The sequence below is a fragment of the Brassica napus genome, chromosome C4, assembly GCF_020379485.1.
Source record: "Brassica napus cultivar Da-Ae chromosome C4, Da-Ae, whole genome shotgun sequence".
NCBI classification, from domain to species: domain Eukaryota; kingdom Viridiplantae; phylum Streptophyta; class Magnoliopsida; order Brassicales; family Brassicaceae; genus Brassica; species Brassica napus.
In genome coordinates this window covers 17,227,691-17,247,539 of record NC_063447.1, presented here as the reverse complement: position 1 = coordinate 17,247,539, position 19,849 = coordinate 17,227,691, and the positions used below count along the sequence as shown (strand labels likewise).

Here is a 19,849-nt window from a genome sequence, read left to right as displayed (position 1 = left end):
CCGCGGCTTTGTATTTGGTAGTGGACTGCTCCAAGTTAGATTGAGCTTGGCGGTGGAGCTTCTGCAAGTCTGTCACGAAATCGACAGCTTCACCATGGTGACGAGTCTTATCTGGGACGGTCGCAAGATCCAAAGGGCACCTAGGAATAGACCCGTAAACTACCTGAAAAGGACAGAATCCCAAGCTTCTGTTAAGGGCGTGGTTGTGCGCAAATTCAGCTTGACAAAGCTTAGTATCCCAAGACTTGATATTGTCTCCAATAAGACAACGCAACAAATCCCCTAAGGCGCGATTCGTGACCTCTGTCTGGCCGTCTGTTTGGGGATGGTATGCAGTGCTCATATCCAAGCTAGTACCCAGAAGCTTCCACAACGAACGCCAAAAATGACTGAGGAACCGAGTGTCCCGATCAGAAACAATAGACGTAGGCAACCCATGAGGTCTGTAAATCTCACGGAAGAAGAGGGAGGCGACATTGATTGCATCTGTGGTCTTCTTGCAAGGCACGAAATGCGCCATTTTTGAAAAGCGATCCACAATGACGAAGATGGAGTCGAAGCCTCGCTGGGTGCGTAGCAGACCTAGGACAAAGTCCATGCTCACATCGGACCATGGTTGGGTAGGGATCGACAATGGTAAGTAAAGACCGGCGTTAGTTGCGCGTCCTTTTGCTTGCTGGCACACACAACAACGCTCCACAAATCTCTCCACATCTCTGCGCAAGGAAGGCCAAAAGTATGTCTGAGACACAAGTTGCAGTGTCTTGTCCCTTCCCACATGTCCTTCGTTATGTAGCTCTTGTATGATCTGCAAGCGAAGGCTACATTGCGGAACACAAATCCGCAAACCTCGAAAAAGAAAACCCTCGTCGCATGTGAAGTTGGCGGAGATGCCCTACCTCGCCTCATTGTATACACGACCAAAGAAAGGGTCTGTTGCATATAGGTCAGCAAATGATGCGAAACCAGTAACCGAGGTGTGCAAAGTAATAAGCAAGCTATGCCGTCGACTGAGTGCGTCTGCAACTCTGTTCAGCTTACCCGCTTTATGACAGATGGAGAACGTGAATTGCTGCAGATATGAGATCCAAGATGCATGGCGTGAGGAGACTTTAGCTTGGCTGTCAAGGTGCCGCAGAGCATCATGGTCTGTGTACAAGACGAATTCACGGTGAACTAAGTAGTGTCTCCAGTGTTTGATCGCTTGCACGATAGCATAGAATTCGACATCATATGTGCTGTAGCGACCTCGTGCACTAGACAACTTTTCACTATAATACGCAACTGGTCGTCCTTGTTGGCTCAAGACGGCTCCAACGCCTAACTTCGAAGCATCGCAGTGTAGTTCAAAAGTAACAGAGAAGTCAGGAAGCACTAATATTGGCGCCTTTGTTAACCTTTCCTTGATGAGATTGAACGCCTCTGTTGCTGCCTGAGTCCACTCGAACTTCCCTTCTCGCATGCAGCTTGTAATGGGCGCCATGATGGAGCTAAAGTGGCTCACGAACCTCCTATAAAAGGATGCAAAGCCGTGGAAGCTACGCACTGCAGACACTGTTGTTGGGATCGGCCAAGAGCGTACTGCCTCAACTTTGGAGGTATCCATCGCCAGACCTCTAGCGGAGACCACATATCCTAAGAACAGGACTTCGGAGACACCGAATTCACATTTGTGGCTTGCTGCGAACAGCTTTTCTTGTCGCAGAATCGCCAAAACCTGTCACAGGTGCACTGCATGTTCAGCCAAGGAAGGACTGAAGATAAGTATGTCGTCGAAGTACACCACAACAAACTTGCCGATGAATGGTCTGAGGGCCTGATTCATGATGCGCATAAAAGTACTTGGCGCATTGGAGAGGCCGAAAGGCATGACTAACCATTCGAATAGGCCTTCTCGAGTTTTCAAGGCTGTCTTCCACTCATCACCTGGTCGGATTCTGATTTGGTGGTACCCGCTTTTTAAATCAATTTTCGAAAAGACTTTCGCGGAGCCAATCTGATCGAGCAGGTCATCGAGCCTGGGGATGGGGAAGCGATATCTGACTGTTATTTTGTTCACATCTCGACTGTCGACGCACATGCGCCACGTCCCATCTTTCTTGGGAATCAGCAGAGCAGGCACTGCACATGGGCTAAGAGACTCGCGAATGTACCCTTTTCGTAACAGTTCCTCCACCTGGCGGCGAAGCTCTTCGTGTTCGAGAGGGCTCATGCGATAGTCGGGCCGATTCGGTAACACTGCGCCTGGAGTCAGGTCTATCTGATGTTGGATGTCGCGCAGAGGGGGAAGACCAGTCGGGAGATCCGATGGAAAGACGTCTGCGAACTCTTGGAGAATCGCTGAAAGTGTAGGAGAGACTAACGGTGGTGATGTAGTGTCAGCAGACATCGGTATTAATGCCAAAGTAAACCCCTCTGTTCGTAGCTCTGTCATGAAAGCACCGTAAGAACACAAGAGTGTTTTGCCATGAGGAGACAGCTCGTGATGAGGAGGAGACGGTGGGGCCGGCAAAGACGCATCCTTCGATGGAAGGAGAACATTGTGATGATTCTCACAATAGAAGCTGTACGTGTTCATGGCGCCGTCATGAGTGATTTTCCGATCAAACTTCCATGGGCGACCCAATAGTAGGTGGCTGATATCCATCGGAACTATATCACAGTACGTACGGTCACGGTAGTGCTCTCCGATGGCAAAAGGAACCAAGCAACGATGAGTGACGCGCAGATTGACGTTCTCATCTAACCATCCCAGTGTGTAGGGAGACGGGTGTGGCTCGCTGGTGAGTCCCAATTTGTCGACGGCGTGCTGTGCGATCATGTTGCGACAACTCCCTATGTCGATCACAAAAGTGCACGTGCGGTCCTTGATGACACAGGTAGAGCGGAAGATGTTTGTGCGCAACCATTTATCGTCCTGTCGTCGTGGGACCATCCAAGAACGTCGAACGACCAGAAGGCGTTCTTTGTTGTCCAGTGGCGGCAACACTGCTTCAACTTCAGTGTCCTCCTCGTCATAGGAGTCGTATACTGCCGCATCATCTTTTTTGTTTCCTTCGAGAAGGAGACTACGTCGCTGTTGATGTGGGTAGTTCGCTTGACGATGACCTTGTTCGCCGCACGAGAAGCATTTAATTGCTGATATACGCGACGAACGGCGTAGGTTTGGATCCTCCGTCGTAGTGGAAGGTCGTTGGTTCGCCGATGCAGGATCCGAATCCTTGGTTGGCTGGGTTGTTGTCGTTGAAGACTCGGTGGGTTTGGCGCGGGTAGACTGGGAAGACCAGTTGGAGGATCCAGTTCGACTCTGTTGTTCAAATGTCACCGCGCGTCTGTGTGCTTCAGCGATCGTAGTAGGATCAAATTGCGCCAAGGACGATTGGAGTTGAGGGCGCAGTCCCCCGATGAATCGTGAGACCAGTTGATCTTCGCTATCGTAAATATCAGTACATTTTAGCAAAAGAGAAAACTCCTCTGCATACTCTTCGACAGAACGGTTGCCCTGCTTTAGGTTTTGCAATTTGTTGTAGACAGCCCGATCATAGTTGTGTGGCAGGAACGTTGAGCGGAGGTGCTTTTTTAACTTTTCCCAGGTCTGAATTGGAGCACGACCCGTACGCGTCCGAGTGGTTTTGATTTGTTTCCACCAAGAGGCAGCGTGTCCTCTGAACCGTATTGCCACCAAAGGCACCCTGTGATCCTCCGGTACTTGTTTGAACTCCAATACTTCTTCCACCGACACCATCCAATCCAACAGTACGTCTCCACGACTACCACCATGAAATTCAGGGATCTCGACTTTGAAAGAAGATTCCCACTTTGAATCTGTGTTAGCAACACGGGGTGCATGATGAACACGCCTATCGTCGTTGTCGATATCACCACGTACCTGACGATTCGCAAAAGGATTGCGATTGTCCTCTGCACCATCTCCTTCAAGTAGAGGATTATTCGCTGGAAAACGTTGCAGTAACGTTTCACCCAATTCATGCATTGATTGTTGAATAGTTCGTTGAGTCTCCTCATGCATTGTGAACAAAGCTTGACGAAACTCTGCCCAATCACCTATCGGTGCATCCTTGGCCACATCGACTTTCTTTGGAGGCATGATCGCAGGAGAATTCACACCCAGAACGTTCTGCTCTGATACCAACTAATAGAGGACGGAAGCTACGTTGCGTTAAGGAAGCGGGGTTGATCGACGAACAACAGGTTCAGACGATCGAAGGGGATGAAGAGTACTCCTCTTCTAGCTATCAAAGCTCTAAAACTCAATATTCTTATTATCAAAAGCGTGTGTTACAACGAAGTCGTAATCCACTATAAATAAAGCCAAATAATAACTGAAAAACTAACTAGATGTTTATCTCTAACAAAGCATGCTTATCTTAAATAAAACCAACACCAAAACCGTAAACGATAAGTAAACCCATAAGTGGCTTAAGGCCCAAGACACAAGAGATGCGCTGCATCATGGACCTTAACACTTGCTTACTCGTTTCCCAGTGGTCGGACTGGTTTAAACACACTGGATGCAGTTGTGGGTGCGGAAGTTTGCGAAAATGGATGATTGTGGTTTTAAGCATTATTAAGTATTTTGTATGACTGACAAAACGTTTGAACATTGTTGCGTTTGCATGTTATTTTTGACTGGTTTACTCACAACAAAAATTAGTGAATTATTTAATAAAAAACATTAATTATAAAAATTAATTTTAAAACCCAATAATAATTATACAAATTATATTTATAAATCATATTAGTATAATAAATATGAAAAATATATTTAAAAATACATTTTTAACTTTTATATATATATGTATATAGTAATATTTATATCATCTCAATGTTTAAGACTTATTTAAAATTATTTATTTTATATTTATATAATTTTTGCAAAAATAAATAAATTTACCATCCCGCAATCGCCCGCAACCGCAAACACTAGCTGGAACCATCTTTTGATTTTCAGAAGTTTGGAACTGTGTAAAGCGGTTTATAGCATTTTGCGGGTGGTAGCGGCAAAACCATTTAGACCATCAGTCCATGAATAATACAACTGGTTAGTGCATTATTTTTTTTTGAGGCTCAAAAACTGTTTAATAACCATAAAATCAGCACGTGATTTTTCTCTATATTTTGATCTCATTTTTATGATATCACAAATCTTTTTGAGATAGGTTACTCATCTTTTAACTACTTCGACTCAATCATGCTTACCTTGAATTTTTCTTCAGATGTGAAAAGATAAGAAGACTTTAGGGATATAATTAGATAAATAAATTATATTAAATACTTCATTATATATCAAAAATTAAGATGTATAATTTATCACACTCACAAAGCATAACGTTTTTGCTGCGCACCAAGACCAGCCGCTCATGTCAGAACCGAAATAGCTAATCAGCTATGTTACCACTTGTAACGTCTTAACCACTTTCACCATTAGATCTAACGTCTGATTACTCATACGACATGTAGACCCCTGATAGCTCAAAGTTATAACCATAATTTCAATACTGTAAGTGCACATCAGTTCGCAGCAATACATATCTGGATCGGATCCACAAAGATTGGATAGTTCTCAAGGTCTAATGAAAGTGGATGACACTAAGATTGTAATGCAATTTAAATAAACCAGTAGAGTAAATTAACAATGAAAAACTATAATAAAGCGCTCAACAGTAAAAGAATCACATGAAATCAGATGAAAGCAAAACACTTATCACATAATTAATTAAACTCAATTCTAGAACTCAGAACACAGTTTTATAATTTATTCACTCTCACTATGTCTAACAATCCAATCAACTAACTTTCGTTGAACTCAATAGGTTAAACATGCATTAATGAGCAAGTTTTGATGATTTTACAAAGTTCTCTGACACCAGTTCTCGTTGATTAGATTATTTTGTTCATTTAAATTCTTCGAGATAATTCATCGAACCCCTTTTGAACGTAAAACAACTTAAGCTCATGAGCTAGGTAATCAAGTTCAAACAATAAAAGTAACTATAGATGAAGAAATCTAATGATATTCCTCGATTAAAAAATCCTAGTCATTCATTTTCTTGAATTCTTTTAAAACCCTAGCACCAACTATATATGAAGAACTCTAATGATATTTCCAGATTAAACAATCTTAGAAATTTATTTTCTTCTATTCCTTTGAAACCCTAACACCATGTATGTAACTATTCACACATAGAAGCAAAAACACAAGAATAGACTAAAAGAATGCATCATAATAAATAAAGAGATAGAAACAAAGGTTCATAGTTACAATTACAAAGTTAATTTAATTATTTTCAAATTAATTTTATTTTGTATTTATATTTTAAAATATAGTAAAAATTATTAGATTACAATCTCAAAAGAATCTGTATAAATAATTTTAGTTATTTTACTTTAGAAATATTAGAATTCTTAGTTAAATTGAATTAAATAGTTAAATGATATATTAAAATGCATAGTTAATATAAACATTAAAATTTGGTAATATCGTAGACTAATTAATCTTAGGTCTAGTTGTGTTTCAGGGTTAATAGTATTTAGTTTTCTATGATTTATTAAATTATATTTAAAAATGCATTGCCATCTTTGTATTTTTACGAAAAAGACTTATTCAAGTATATTTTATTGATATTAAGAAAAAGGAGAGAAAATATCTGCCCGAAATCAGAGAGTAAGCGAATGAAAAAGAAAAACGCTGCCCGTCGGGCAAACCTCAAACTCCAATACGACTACGAGTCATCTCACTCTCTTTTATTTCCACTTTCCGAAAAAAAAAAAGAAATTTAAAAATTAATATCTCAAAGCCAATAGTCATAATATCCTATCAAAATGTGTGCATAAATGGTGAAACTTCCCTCTTCTCTTCTTCTCCATCTTCCATCCCCAACCACCGTTCTGCGTCACGGTGGCGCTTTATTTTCACGGCGGAGCGCCTCACCGGTTGCAGACGGTGTCGTGATTCCCTACCCCCACTAACCTCATCATCATCATCATCATCATCTCTACACTAAAGATGGGGCAGAGCATGAGCTGCGGAGTGAGACCGGAGCACCACGGGATATTCGCCTCCGTTCAGTGCGGCGACGTCGTCACCGTGCGGAGAGTGATGGCCACGGATCCGAGTCTTTTGAATCAGGCCACTCCTTACGATCGCCACTCCGTTCTCCACGTCGCTGCCGCTAGTGGCCAGATCGAGGTTAGTTTCGGTGGTTTTCTCCGAGATCTCGCCGGAATCTTCTCGCTAGATTCGATTTTTTTAACTTGCGCATTTCTGATTTTGCAGATTTTGTCTTTGCTTTTGGAGAGATTCACGAATCCAGATACGTTGAATCGTCACAAGCAGGTTAACGATGACATCTGATTTGTTTTGTATTTTTTTTGATGAAATCGATATTAGCTGATTGTGTTTCTTGTAGACTCCGTTGATGCTGGCCGCTATGTATGGGAGGATCTCTTGCGTCAAGAAGCTCGCTGATGTTGGAGCTAATGTATTCTCTTATTCCTCTGACTGCTTTAGAATCAAAATCCAGGATTTGGATTTGGATTTGATTTTTTCTTTTTCTTCTTGCAGGTTTTGATGTTTGATTCTGTGAATCGAAGAACGTGTTTGCATTACGCAGCTTACTATGGACATGCTGATTGTGTTCAAGCCATCCTCTCTGCAGCTCAGTCGAGTCCCGTTGCTGTTCATTGGTGACTACTCACTCTCCCTCTCTCTCTCTCTCTCTCTCTTTGCATGTTTAGAACAATCTCTTTGCTGAGAAGTGTTTTATACCTTTTTTTTCCAGGGGATTTGCGCGGTTTGTGAATATTAGAGATGACAAAGGAGCAACACCCTTGCATCTTGCTGCTAGGCAGAGACGTCCTGAGTGTGTGAATGTTCTCTTGGACAGTGGCTCTCTTGTTTGTGCTTCCACTAGCCTCTACGGGTATTGAAAACATTAACATTTTCGTTAAAAGTTTCAGTCTTTTGGGAGATTTACTTATCCTTCCATGCTTTCTTGAAACAGGTCTCCAGGGAGCACACCGCTTCATTTAGCAGCAAGAAGCGGATCTATTGATTGCGTCAGAAAGTTACTTGCTTGGGGTGCTGATCGTCTTCAGAGAGACGCTTCTGGGTATTTATAAACTTTCTCTATTCCCACTTTCCTTGTGCTCGTTTCGGTCATTCAATCATCTTGAAATCATTTTTTTTTCAGGAGGATACCATATGTGGTTGCCATGAAACACAGGCACGGAGCATGTGGAGCGTTGCTTAACCCCTCTTCTGCAGAGCCTCTTGTCTGGCCATCCCCGTTAAAGTTCATCAGCGAGCTTAACGAGGAGGCGAAACTGCTCTTGGAGCAGGCTCTGATGGATGCTAACAGGGAGAGAGAGAAGACAATCCTCAAGGGGACTGCTTTCTCCTTACCATCACCATCTTACTCCGACACTGCCTCAGATGATAACATGTCCGAGGTAATAAACATCCTTCGTCTGTTTGATAACATGTTAAACACGCATATTAACTGAAGTATAAAACGTGTTTTACAGATGAGTGATTCGGAGATGTGCTGCATTTGCTTTGAGCAAGCATGCACGATTGAAGTCAAAGACTGTGGTCACCAAATGTGCGCACAGTGCACTCTTGCACTGTGCTGTCACAACAAACCGAACCCAACGACTTCAACCGTGACTCCACCGGTATGCCCGTTCTGTAGAAGTGTCATCTCACGGTTAGTAATCGCCCAGAACAACAACAACAACGACAAGAGCAAGAGCCAAGACGAAGTTGTTGATCGTGAGGCAGGTGATGTCAGCTCTTCAAAACTCAGAAAGCATAGAAAATCGATGAACCTTGGAGAAGAAAGCAGCAGCTTCATGGGACTATCAAGCATTGGATCGTTCGGGAAGATAACCGGCCGTGGCTCGGGAAGGATCGCAGCCGACAACGAGCTGATGGACAAACCGATACTGTGAGGAAGGGGTGAGAATGTATAAAAGATAGATCTTTTATTGTGGTGGGAGATTGAAATAAGGAAAAAAGTGAGTTTGTGTGATGAAATCAATGATTTGTTGTTTCTTTTGATCGAGTTAAAAATGGTTTGTTGTCATTAACCCTGTTCTTTTGATAGACGCTGCGTCTAGCGTCAACGTCTCCAATTAACCCTGTAATTTTGTTGCTTTAAAAGCATGATGGCAAAGAACCACTGAATCCGGTGTTAATTAAACGAGACGCGGCGTCAGATTTCCGATGATATTTGACCGCTTGAAATTCTAGCGTCAATTAAACAAGAACGCGGCGACTCCTTTTGCTGTTACGGCGACATTTTTTTCTCGTCATCTCTGTCCGCGTTTCTTTCACAAAGTAGTTGATGCGAATATTTGGTGACGCTGACGCTAGATACTGCGTTTATCAAAAGAACATGACTATTATTTGGTTACTTGTTGATATGAAAAAGGAACCTTCATCATCTTCTTGTCTTTATCTCACAAACAATTAAATTAAACTAAGATACTTTTATTAAAATTTGGAGGAAAATAGTTTACACGATCAAACCTATCCCGTAACAAAGCTAAACTCATCCTGTAAATTCGAGAAGACAAGACATGTTCACCAATTTAAAACAATTCAACTCGAATAATTCATGTTAAGGAATGAGTACAATCGTATTAGAGTTATTACTCTTGTTAACCAGTCTCCTAGTATTTTCACTCAGTCATCTCCTTTTGACTAATCTTTTAGTTTTCATAACTTTGTTTCTTCATATATCTCCAATATATTGTGTAAACACATATGTACTTCATCTATTTATATCAATTTTGGTAATCTAATAATATGAGATTCACACATCTTATACTTGACTTGTTTAATGTGTATAAGGACAAGAGATAATACATGTTGCATGTCTTCTTCTCTTTTCTTTTTTTGTTGTATCCTCACTAAATTAGACTTTTCTCCTGTTTTATTTTTAACAATTTAAAATGGATGATTAAGATGGGAACAAATGTTATGGGAATGGCTGCTAAGTTGCCAACGGAGAAAGAGAAGGAGAGCCAGAGAAAATAGAGAAGGAGAAAAGAGAATTTGGAAGGGCTGTTGACCTCCACATGATCCAATCACTTTCTTCTATCCCTCTCACAAGTTATAAACATTTTGAATATTTGCCTCCTTGTTTTTTTTGAAACACCACTTTCATTCATACTTAAACATCCAAATCCAAATTGCAATTAAAAGGAAAGTTGTTTAGAACTCTCCAAACAAAAGACAATACAACATAAAAGATAGCAAAAGCTCTAAGATAGTAGGACAGCGAATCCAGAACAACGCTCGGATGCGTCAATACAAAGTTTACGACATTGCCGAAACCTTGAGAAATAGTCACCGTATATCGTGACGTTGACATCTAATCCGCACCTCGGAATATCGTCGAGACGAAATCCGTTGTATCTTCAGGCCCCGAACGAACCACTACACAAGATAACAAAACGGCTATAGATATGGAAAGACACCTCCATTCAAAGATTGGAGGGAAAGCACTCCTCAAAGAGGAGGGAATATTTGCCTCCTTGTTTAAACTAAAATATATACATTTTTAAAATTAGTCAAGTTGTTACAACTAGTGCATACACACGGTCACTTTTTGTTTATTCCTTCGTGGACTATTCTTTTTATACGTGTAAGACTCGCTCTATAGAGTCAGTAGGGAAAGACCGATATATTCGGTGGAACTTTATGTTAATCGACTTTAAGGAAAAAAAAATAAACCTGGTGATTACTGTGACATATATAAAATTAGACAAACGAAGAAAATGAGTGTTAATTTCTTACTTTTAGATTTTATATTAAAAACGTGTTTGAGCCGAAAGAGTAGATTGATTCTATGTCGAGAAGAGGGGGAAAAGTGAAAGAAAAAAGGCTTTTAGAAGACCACAGGTTATAACTGTTTAACCTAAAACAAAACCTAACCAAATTTGAAATACAAATAAAAATTCAACATAGTTTACCAAATCATATAAAACTCTTCTAAAAACCGATAACTTTACAAAAGTGTCGGCGATCTAGTGATGATTCAAAAAATTATCGGGTTCAAACACCACGTAGTGTAGAGAGTTATTTTTTAAAACCAAATTTCTAAAAACCGAAATTTCTAAAACCGAAATTCCATAATAATAAAATAACCTGCAACTTTAAATTATAAATAGAAAACAAACATAATTGTCTGCGGTGGAAATACCGATTAAGGTTTAAAAGTTATACATCCAGGTTTGGGGTTCAAATCTCAGGCTATGTAATTTCTTGCAAATTGCGCTTTATATGAGGTCCATGTTTCAATTCCCGGAAAAATGATTTATTAAACAATTATGCAGACTATAGAAGAAATGCTTACAATTGATCTTCAATATGGTGCAAGTAAATCCGGTCAGACGTAAGTCTTCGTAGGACAGCTCAAGTGATGCAGGCGTAGATTCTCATAAAGCAGGTAGTATTGTCGATCGTCAAATCGTCTAATGTAATCTTTCTCGTAATTATAATACCATAATAAATCAGCGTTAAAAAAACACATAATTGTTTTATCATTTAGTTTAATATATTTGGTTTCCAGTTTTCAATTAAAAGAAACGCCAATACGTTTAACAAAACTATGGAGCGTTTGATGTTGTTTCAAATTTCCATTTGTTGGTCATTATAATTCATTTATTTTATCCTATTACATATAACTAGAGGATTACCGCGCTACTCGCGGTTTGTTCATTCATATTTTTAATATAATTTTGATGTTAAATATATATCTGAAATAATAAAATATAAAATTTAGAAAAAATGTTTCAAATTCATTTTTACATTTTCAATAAACTTTTATAAGGTAATGCAGTAAACTGTGAAATTAAGAAAATTTTTTTGTTTTTATTGAATTATGATTGGCTAAAAGTTATGGAAAATAGAAAATTAAGAGATAATATAATTATAATCAAAATTTAAAATTTTCTAATATGTGTGAAAACTTTAAAATATAATTAATACTTGCGAATTAGTAATCCTTTTAAATTAAAAAAATTCACCGGTTCCGAATTGAGCTAATATAAAATATGACAAAATTCAATAAGATTAAATTTTGAAAACCTTATGTAAATATATGTTCATAATATAAATATAAATTAAAAATTAATACATAAAGTTATTAGATAAATATAAGCAATATATTGTATGTTTTGTTTTCTATTCACAGTAATATTTATATTTAGTTTTTCTTAATATCTCTAAATATTTTGATGTTATTTTTTCATTTTACACTTAAAATGCATATACATTTATTGTATACCCCATATAATTGAATAAGAACAATATAGAATTTGTATCAATAAAATTTATCAGTACCTATACCGTGAACTCAAATGTTCTTCATATTTGTACGTAAAACATACATCAGAATATATCAATCTAAGAAGGACATTTTTGTAAATTAATAAAATATGAAACCCTAATATTACTAAATTATAGAGTTTCTACGGTATGTTTTTGAGATGGAGGGAGTATAAATTAAAACTCTAGGTTTTGAAACAATATTTTGAGAGACATTTTATTATATAATTTATATGTTAAAACCTCAAGATATTAGAGAAAAATATTTTGATTTTTTTTGTTTGTAATATCAGTTATTTATATTTCCTTATATAATTTATATGTAAACATAGTTACAGTTTAAGAATATTTTCAAAAAAAAAATAGTGACAGTTTCTATTAATCTTTTAGAAATCATATTTAAACTCTTTTAAAAGTTCAAATACTCTATATTTATTAAATTTTTAATTTTTTTTATTTATGTATATAATTTTTTTTATACATCATCTGATTTAATTTGAAGTTATCATTTAAAGAATAGGTTAATAACCTTAATTTCATATACATATATGTTTTCATAAATGTGTAATTATTTTGAATATTGAAATCAGCAAATTTTATGACGAATAAAGATGATTCAGTAATCTTTATATTTTGAAGCTATAATTTATTTTCAATAATATATTTTGGTATTTATTATTTTGTTAATTAAATTTTACAGTATTATAAAAATGTGAAAATTGTAGGCGATTTTGGTATGAACTTTATATGTTAGCTTAGAAACATATTTCCATTATTATTCTAGACTCTTAAGTTAATTATTGAACCTTTAAGAAGGACTTGTAGGAATAGCTAAAGCAAATCAGAAATTTTCTAAAATTTTTTTAAGCCATTCCAGAATTTAAAATGTATCGATTAATATTGCTCTAACCTAATTTGATCTTTACACAAACTTATTTGGTATAATACTATGTGGTACAACATTATAAATAAGCAATGGACAAATCTCACTGTATATTGATAGATTCGAAATAGCAATTAAAAAAAAATTGTAATGCAATTTACTGAACGTAATCAAAAGCAATAAACATGTCTTCATATTTTTACAATCTTTCAGACTTAATTTGGTCTGGGAACTGTACTACAATACTACTAATGAAACATAACGCAACATATTATCATATATAGGAAGAAGTGAAGATCTTGTAATGCTTTAATCATTCTCAACAGCTTAAATAGTGTAATTATAAAACTATAAGAGAGACTAAAAAGTTGTGATTCAGTTGGGAAGTGATGTTTGCTTCTCTTAACTCCAAGTATGGATCCACCTCCAGAAGCTGTCCCCTCTCAAGCTGTAGAGATTTATTGTTTAAAAAAAATTCCCTATTGTTTCTTGTCGTCTGCAGTTTTTGACTATAGTGGGTATTCTCACTTCTCTATTCTCCAAGCATCAGGATCAGAGAAGTACATTCCATAAGCCCATGCGTATGCTGTCGGATTTAAATTCTCTTAATCAAAGAATGCGAGAAGTTCATGTACTGAGCATACCAATGGAACAAACCGGCATAAGTCTCTACAACCCCGTTCACTTTCCTGTCCATATCAATCTCCGAATGCCCCGATAAATCCTTCTGCACAACTACATCATCGTCCAAGAAAATTATCCTATGCAGCTTCAGGTACATATCAGGTAAATAGAACGTCAAGAAAGAATTTCTGAAGATTTGGAGACTCCAGTGGCTTCACATAGGCACACCCGAAGATTCAAAAACATATAGTCCTCCAAAGCTTACACTTCTACATGAGATCCATTTTAATCCTTCAGCTTCAACATAACCTGCATCGCCCCAAGATTAGTGACAACTTGGAAGACATGTTTCCATGGCTTGCATTCTTCATAGCAGATTTCACCACCACTGACGCTGCAATCACATTTTCAGGAAAGATGGCTTAATTGAAAGATTCTGATCCTCAAGTTCCAGTGGTCTAGCGCATTCCCTCATCGCAATGCAACCCCTTTGGTCGAATTCACCGCAATAAATCGAGAACGTGCCTTGCTTCTTAGCAATTGGTTAAATGTTCAGTAACCGTGTAAAAATGTGTCTTCAGCTTATGTATCTTCAGATGATTATCAAACGACGTTTGGCTTCAGCGATCACTTGCCAAGTCATTTTGATATGTTCTATGATACCATAACGCATCCATGTTGTTGATATCGCTATTACTACCCCCTCCCCCATGTCCTCTCTTTCTAAATCTGTTCATATTCCGAAAACGTTAGCTCTGTGTCTCAGTGGGAAACACAATCACAAAAATAATCTCAATATTGGAAACAGTTTTAATAGGAATCACTACGACAGCAACAAAACAACTCAAACATACATATTTTTTCATTTTTACTATAATGTTATAAGTCCATACACTGAAAAACTCACTGAAAGTGGCAGGATCAGGTCATAATTTTAGTGGACTGTATAGAATTTCTTACCGTGCTTTCTCTTGCTCAATAGTCGAATAGATCTGTTTTCGATGGCCTCTTATGAACATGTCATAATTTTAGAAGTTGTCTCTGAGAGAGCTTTTAGTAAACAGCCGTAGACCTTCCACTTGCCCTTTAGAAGTTTTAACCAACAGTGGATCTGTTAATAATGTACGAAAGGTTCTATTAACTGAAATAAAGTCATTGATCTCTGTATGATCGTCAGCTAAATGACTTAAACCTGAAAACTTCGTCCTCTATTCAACATGCCCAACAGAGAAAGAAACACATTTTTTTTAAAGCAAACATTTTCAGAGAAATTAGATTGCAGGAGATACGTACCAGAGGAGGAAGAGAATCCAAGACGAACTTCCAAGCAGCGTTACTGAATCTTACGTGATGACAAATTAATACACATAGACCGAAACCCTAGACACGATGAGTAACAAAACATGTCGAGGAACTGAAAGCCCTATATAAAGGAGTGAAGAACAAAATTGATTAATCAAAGTGGTCGCGTAACGGCGAATTACAGAGAGCCGAAACGGTGACGACAAAGTGGAAGAGTCGGAGACGATCAACCAACAACGGATAAAAGATGGACTGCTATGGGCCATTTAAAATGTATTAACAGCCCACAAAAATGGTCCGAATTTAAACTGTGTAATGCGAAACCGATTTGACGTGGCACAACAAAGCTATATTATTAGATGATTTTTTTAAGTGATGTGGACAACCTAAACATTGAGCATATTCTCTTTTTATTATTGTGATGATCAATCGACATGATCTAGCATTACTATGAATGGCTCCACAATCAAATGAGTCGACAATGTTTCGGTTTACCATGATTTGACGCTTTGACGTGTCTAGTTTACTTAATAATTCCAAATCACAGTTGTTCAATTATCATGCTTTGGCGTGTCAATTCTAACATGTAGGATCCACTTATGGACTTATGGTACGACATTTACTTAATATTTCCATTCTTAATCTAAGCTAATCTAATCTAGTCACATTTGACATTTAAATTCTAACTTGTTGGAGCCACTTTCGTTGCTGAATCTACTAATCGGTTATGGGACCTGACCGGTTGATGAAAGCAAATTTAGACTAGACACCTTAATCCACCGAGTTGTTTAGCGTATTAAATACAAAATATACAATCGATATACTAATTACAGCAAATTTGTAACCATGGAAATTTTTAAGATTGACAAAATGTTAAGTTACTATTACCAAATGACAAAGATATATCAATAATAATTAATATGTAAAATTAATAAGTTATTATACTGATTGTCGAGATAAATTTATTTGATTTAATCTTCTTATAAATGACTTAACAATGATAAAAACGTTAAAACAGTAATAGAAAACCACAAAATAAATGTGGTACAAGCGGAATTCCAATCTTGATTTCATAAGATGCATCATGTTCGAATAGCCACATTGTTAAAATTCACACAGCAGCAGCGACAGAGTTAGGGAAGTGACCATTAAACAAATGTTTAAAAATGTGCTCTTAAAACCTACTTAACATTGTCAAAAAAAAAAACGCTACTTAACGCACGATACATATCTAGTTCCCTTTAAATTTAATTTTGCATACGTGAGATCATTTTTATCTGAGAAATTTTATTAGATAATCATTTTTAATTTATTTTCACAAAAATAGATTCGTAAAAAAGAAAATGATCAAAAAAAGTTTTATTGAAATGTAAATATGCATTTATACTATTAGGGTTAACTAATCTAAGACTTAGGTTTAGGGTTAAGGGGTTGAGTTTTGAGGATGAGTTATAATTTTTAAAATTAAAAATAAATATTAAAATTTTCAAAATAAAAAGAGTTATTTTGGTCATTTTATTTGTTGAGTGCTATTTTGTGACAAAATTTTTTAAAATGAGTATCTGAAACAATTATCTTTCTTATTTTCTTAAGTAACTTTTAAAATTTAAGTTGGTGGCTTAAACATTTTTTTTTGAGCTGCTGGTGGCTTAAACTTTATAAACAGAAATCGAGAATCTTAAAATATGTTAAATATTGAAGTCAGATAAAAAGCTGACATATAACATGTTATCGACTGCTTCACGTAGGTCCTATTATGTTTCATGTGGCTCTTTCCTATCGTATTTCTTGAATTTTATCGTTAATGATTATTTCACCAATAAAACTATTCAAAGTCAAATCATACGTAATGTCCTCTCCTTGATTAATATTTTGCTCGAGTCGTACCGTTTATCCTCCCTCTGTATATATATAATTTTTTGTCAACCTCCCTCTGCATTTATGTGTTCGAAACTGGTAAATAAAACGTTGCCCAGCAAAGGCCGGGTCAAAAGCCCAAAAGGCAACCGATAGTACCTATGAACTAATCCTAATCCAGTCAAGGCTAAACCTACAAAAACGACTGGAAGCCCAACGCCAGGCCCAAAAAATTACATACGGAGATTGAACGTGGGAGACCAAAGCTGAGGATGAAGCTGAGGTTGCTGAACGTTTCTTTCTAGAGAGAGAGAGAGTCCAATCTGAGCTTTACTGCCTCCTTAGAGCAAGTGCAACGGGGGTCCATGTCGGATCCTTAGCGCTAATCCTTAGCTTAGGGTTAATATAATAATATTAATTATCCGTGTAAACCTAAGGATTGTCCCCTCGAAAAGGATTTTAAGGGGCTGATCCTTGAGTACGTGTCCTCTTCTAACTGGGTGGGCGTCGGTTTGTGTTTCGTTGGGTCAAGAGAGAAATCTCATTCTCGACCGAAACCGTAGAAAAAAAAAACGTCCCGACAGAAAGGCGATATTGGAAGCGATTCATCTCTGTTTCGTTTTTGGTAAATCTTTCTCTAAAATCGTTGATTTACGCTTAATTAGATCAGTTATTTTCTTGTTTCCTCTCAATCGGGTTGGATAATGGGGGTTTATATCGATTTCGTTTAACGATTGAAATTAGGGTTTTAAAAAAATTTGGGGATAAATCGATTTGGGGAGATGGTGCGTTTGTATATAGGGTTTCGGATCGATTTTGGTTTCAATCGGAAGCGGATCTTCTCTTTTTTTCTTACACGGATTGAAATCCCATATTGGTTTCAATCGGTTCTAATTGATTTGTTTGATCTTGTTGATTCGATATGTTCATTTTAAGGGAGTATTCTTGGGGTTCATTTAAATCACTACTCAGTTGTATATATGCGAGTATTTTTGCGAATGTAATAAGTAATCGGCTCTAATTGATTTAACTGTGTTCTTCACTTCTTTCAGGTTAAAGAAAATGGGACAAGATTACAGCTACAGCCAGCCCTCTTCATCATCAGACTCTCTGGACATAACCTCCCTTCTTGAAGCCGAAGCTCAGATTTACGCGGATGAAACTGATAGTAGCAACTGCAATGCAATGCCGGTTCAGTACCCACGTCAACCAGAGGCTGATGATGGAATCCCCACGACATGCTACTGTGGAGCTCAGCCTGTTCTCGGCTGCTCTTACACTCCTAAAGACCCATACAGAAGGTACTTTACGTGCGATAATGCTGATGATGGAGTCTGCCACCTTTGGAAATGGTGGGAAGTGGAAATCATGGAGGAGATGAGGGAGTTTCAGAGGCAACTTAGTGATCTTAAGAAGACGGTAGATGAGAGTGAGCAGAAGCGCCTTAACCTTGAGAAGACGGTAGATGAGCTTTCAAAGAAGAAAGCAGGAATTAAGCTAATGGTCTGTCTATTAGTCTTAATAGGTTTGGTGTTAGTGATTCTGCGAGGTTAGTTTCTGTCCTCTTATATGTTACAATATATTACTTATGATTTGAGCTCACATGGCAGAAAATTTTCCATATATTGGACGAATTTTGGTACGAGTTGATAAAATAATCTTGTTTCTAAAATACTGGACACACACGTAAAAACACGTAAAAAAGCAATAGTTTTTAGTTTTGAAACAGTCTAACGCAATTGTGGAAACCTATGAAGATCAAGCATCAAGGGAATATGCTACAAGAAAATGAGAGTATTGTGACAAAATATTGCGTCACAATAAAAAAAAAATTAGTAACAATATAGTTATTGTTACATTTTTGTTACTAATTTTAATGGTTGCAATAAGTGTGTCACAAATTTTTTAAAGTAGCAAAAATGTCACAATGTTTATGACTAATATTTTTGTAACAATTATAATGTGACAACTATGTAGCTAGTAGTAACGGATCCATTGTCACAAAATAATAAATAATAAATTAAATCCAAATATAACTAATTATATTAGTAACAGATCCATTGGTTGATTTACTTTTTATTTTAACAAAATTAAATTTAAATTTATAATTTAAATTATTAAAATATAATTAATCATAATAAAATATTTAACATTACAATTAAAACTAAATATAAAATTCAGTACATACGAACTTTAATTATTTACCAATTTAAATTTGGTTTATATATTAAAACCAATTACAAATTAAAATTAGTTTATAAAAGTAAACCAAAAAAAGAAAACAAAACCTAATTGCTAAGACTTCCAGCCAACTCATCGCTTTGTCTCCATAGCCATCACTTCTCCACCATATTCTTCTTAAACATAAACACCTCATCATACTTCCCACTCATCCCCACACAATCTATAACAGCATCGTTGACAAGTTTAGGTTTATCAATCTGTTTCTCTTATTTCATAGGTGTTAACAAGCCATCGTATATATACAAATACAATCCCGAGTTTATAGGAAAGTTTACATAATAAAGATATGACTCAATCTTAGTAGATGGGATCTTAACATATCCCAATACCCCCCCTCAAGTTGGAGCATACAAATTTTGAATGCCTAACTTGTGAAGGAAAACATCAAACTCCATTCGTCCCAACGCCTTAGTTAGTATATCAACAAGTTGATCTTTTGAGGAGATATGACAAGGCTTCACATATCCTCGTATAATGTCATCACGTACAAAGTGACAATCCGACTCCACGTGTTTAGTTCTCTCATGAAAAACCGGATTGTTGCTGATATGAATAGCTGGTTTACTATCACACATTATTGT

At 37.0% G+C, this 19,849-nt stretch overlaps 3 protein-coding genes and 1 pseudogene across 3 annotated transcripts; 2 read left to right on the top strand and 2 right to left on the bottom strand.

The window, feature by feature from the left end:
* Window positions 1-1,720: 1,720 nt before the first annotated feature.
* Window positions 1,721-4,108, bottom strand: LOC106433223. The gene has a single exon (XM_013874076.2). It carries the CDS (start codon window positions 4,106-4,108, stop codon window positions 1,721-1,723), a length of 2,388 nt encoding a protein of 795 aa, XP_013729530.2.
* Window positions 4,109-6,769: 2,661 nt separating this feature from the next.
* On the top strand, window positions 6,770-9,111 carry LOC106433237 (putative E3 ubiquitin-protein ligase XBAT31). Its single transcript, XM_022711928.2, has 8 exons — window positions 6,770-7,210; window positions 7,298-7,357; window positions 7,431-7,502; window positions 7,586-7,707; window positions 7,803-7,943; window positions 8,025-8,132; window positions 8,214-8,472; window positions 8,548-9,111. Exons 1-8 carry the CDS (start codon window positions 7,028-7,030, stop codon window positions 8,971-8,973), a joined length of 1,371 nt encoding a protein of 456 aa, XP_022567649.2. The 5' UTR covers window positions 6,770-7,027; the 3' UTR covers window positions 8,974-9,111.
* Window positions 9,112-9,275: 164 nt separating this feature from the next.
* Window positions 9,276-14,577, bottom strand: LOC111211064 (annotated as a pseudogene).
* A 2,980-nt stretch (window positions 14,578-17,557) lies between these two features.
* LOC106433226 (uncharacterized protein At4g04775-like) lies at window positions 17,558-19,586 on the top strand. The gene has a single exon (XM_048754493.1). The coding sequence runs from the start codon at window positions 18,087-18,089 to the stop codon at window positions 18,576-18,578; it is 492 nt and encodes a 163-aa protein (XP_048610450.1). The 5' UTR covers window positions 17,558-18,086; the 3' UTR covers window positions 18,579-19,586.
* Window positions 19,587-19,849: the final 263 nt, after the last annotated feature.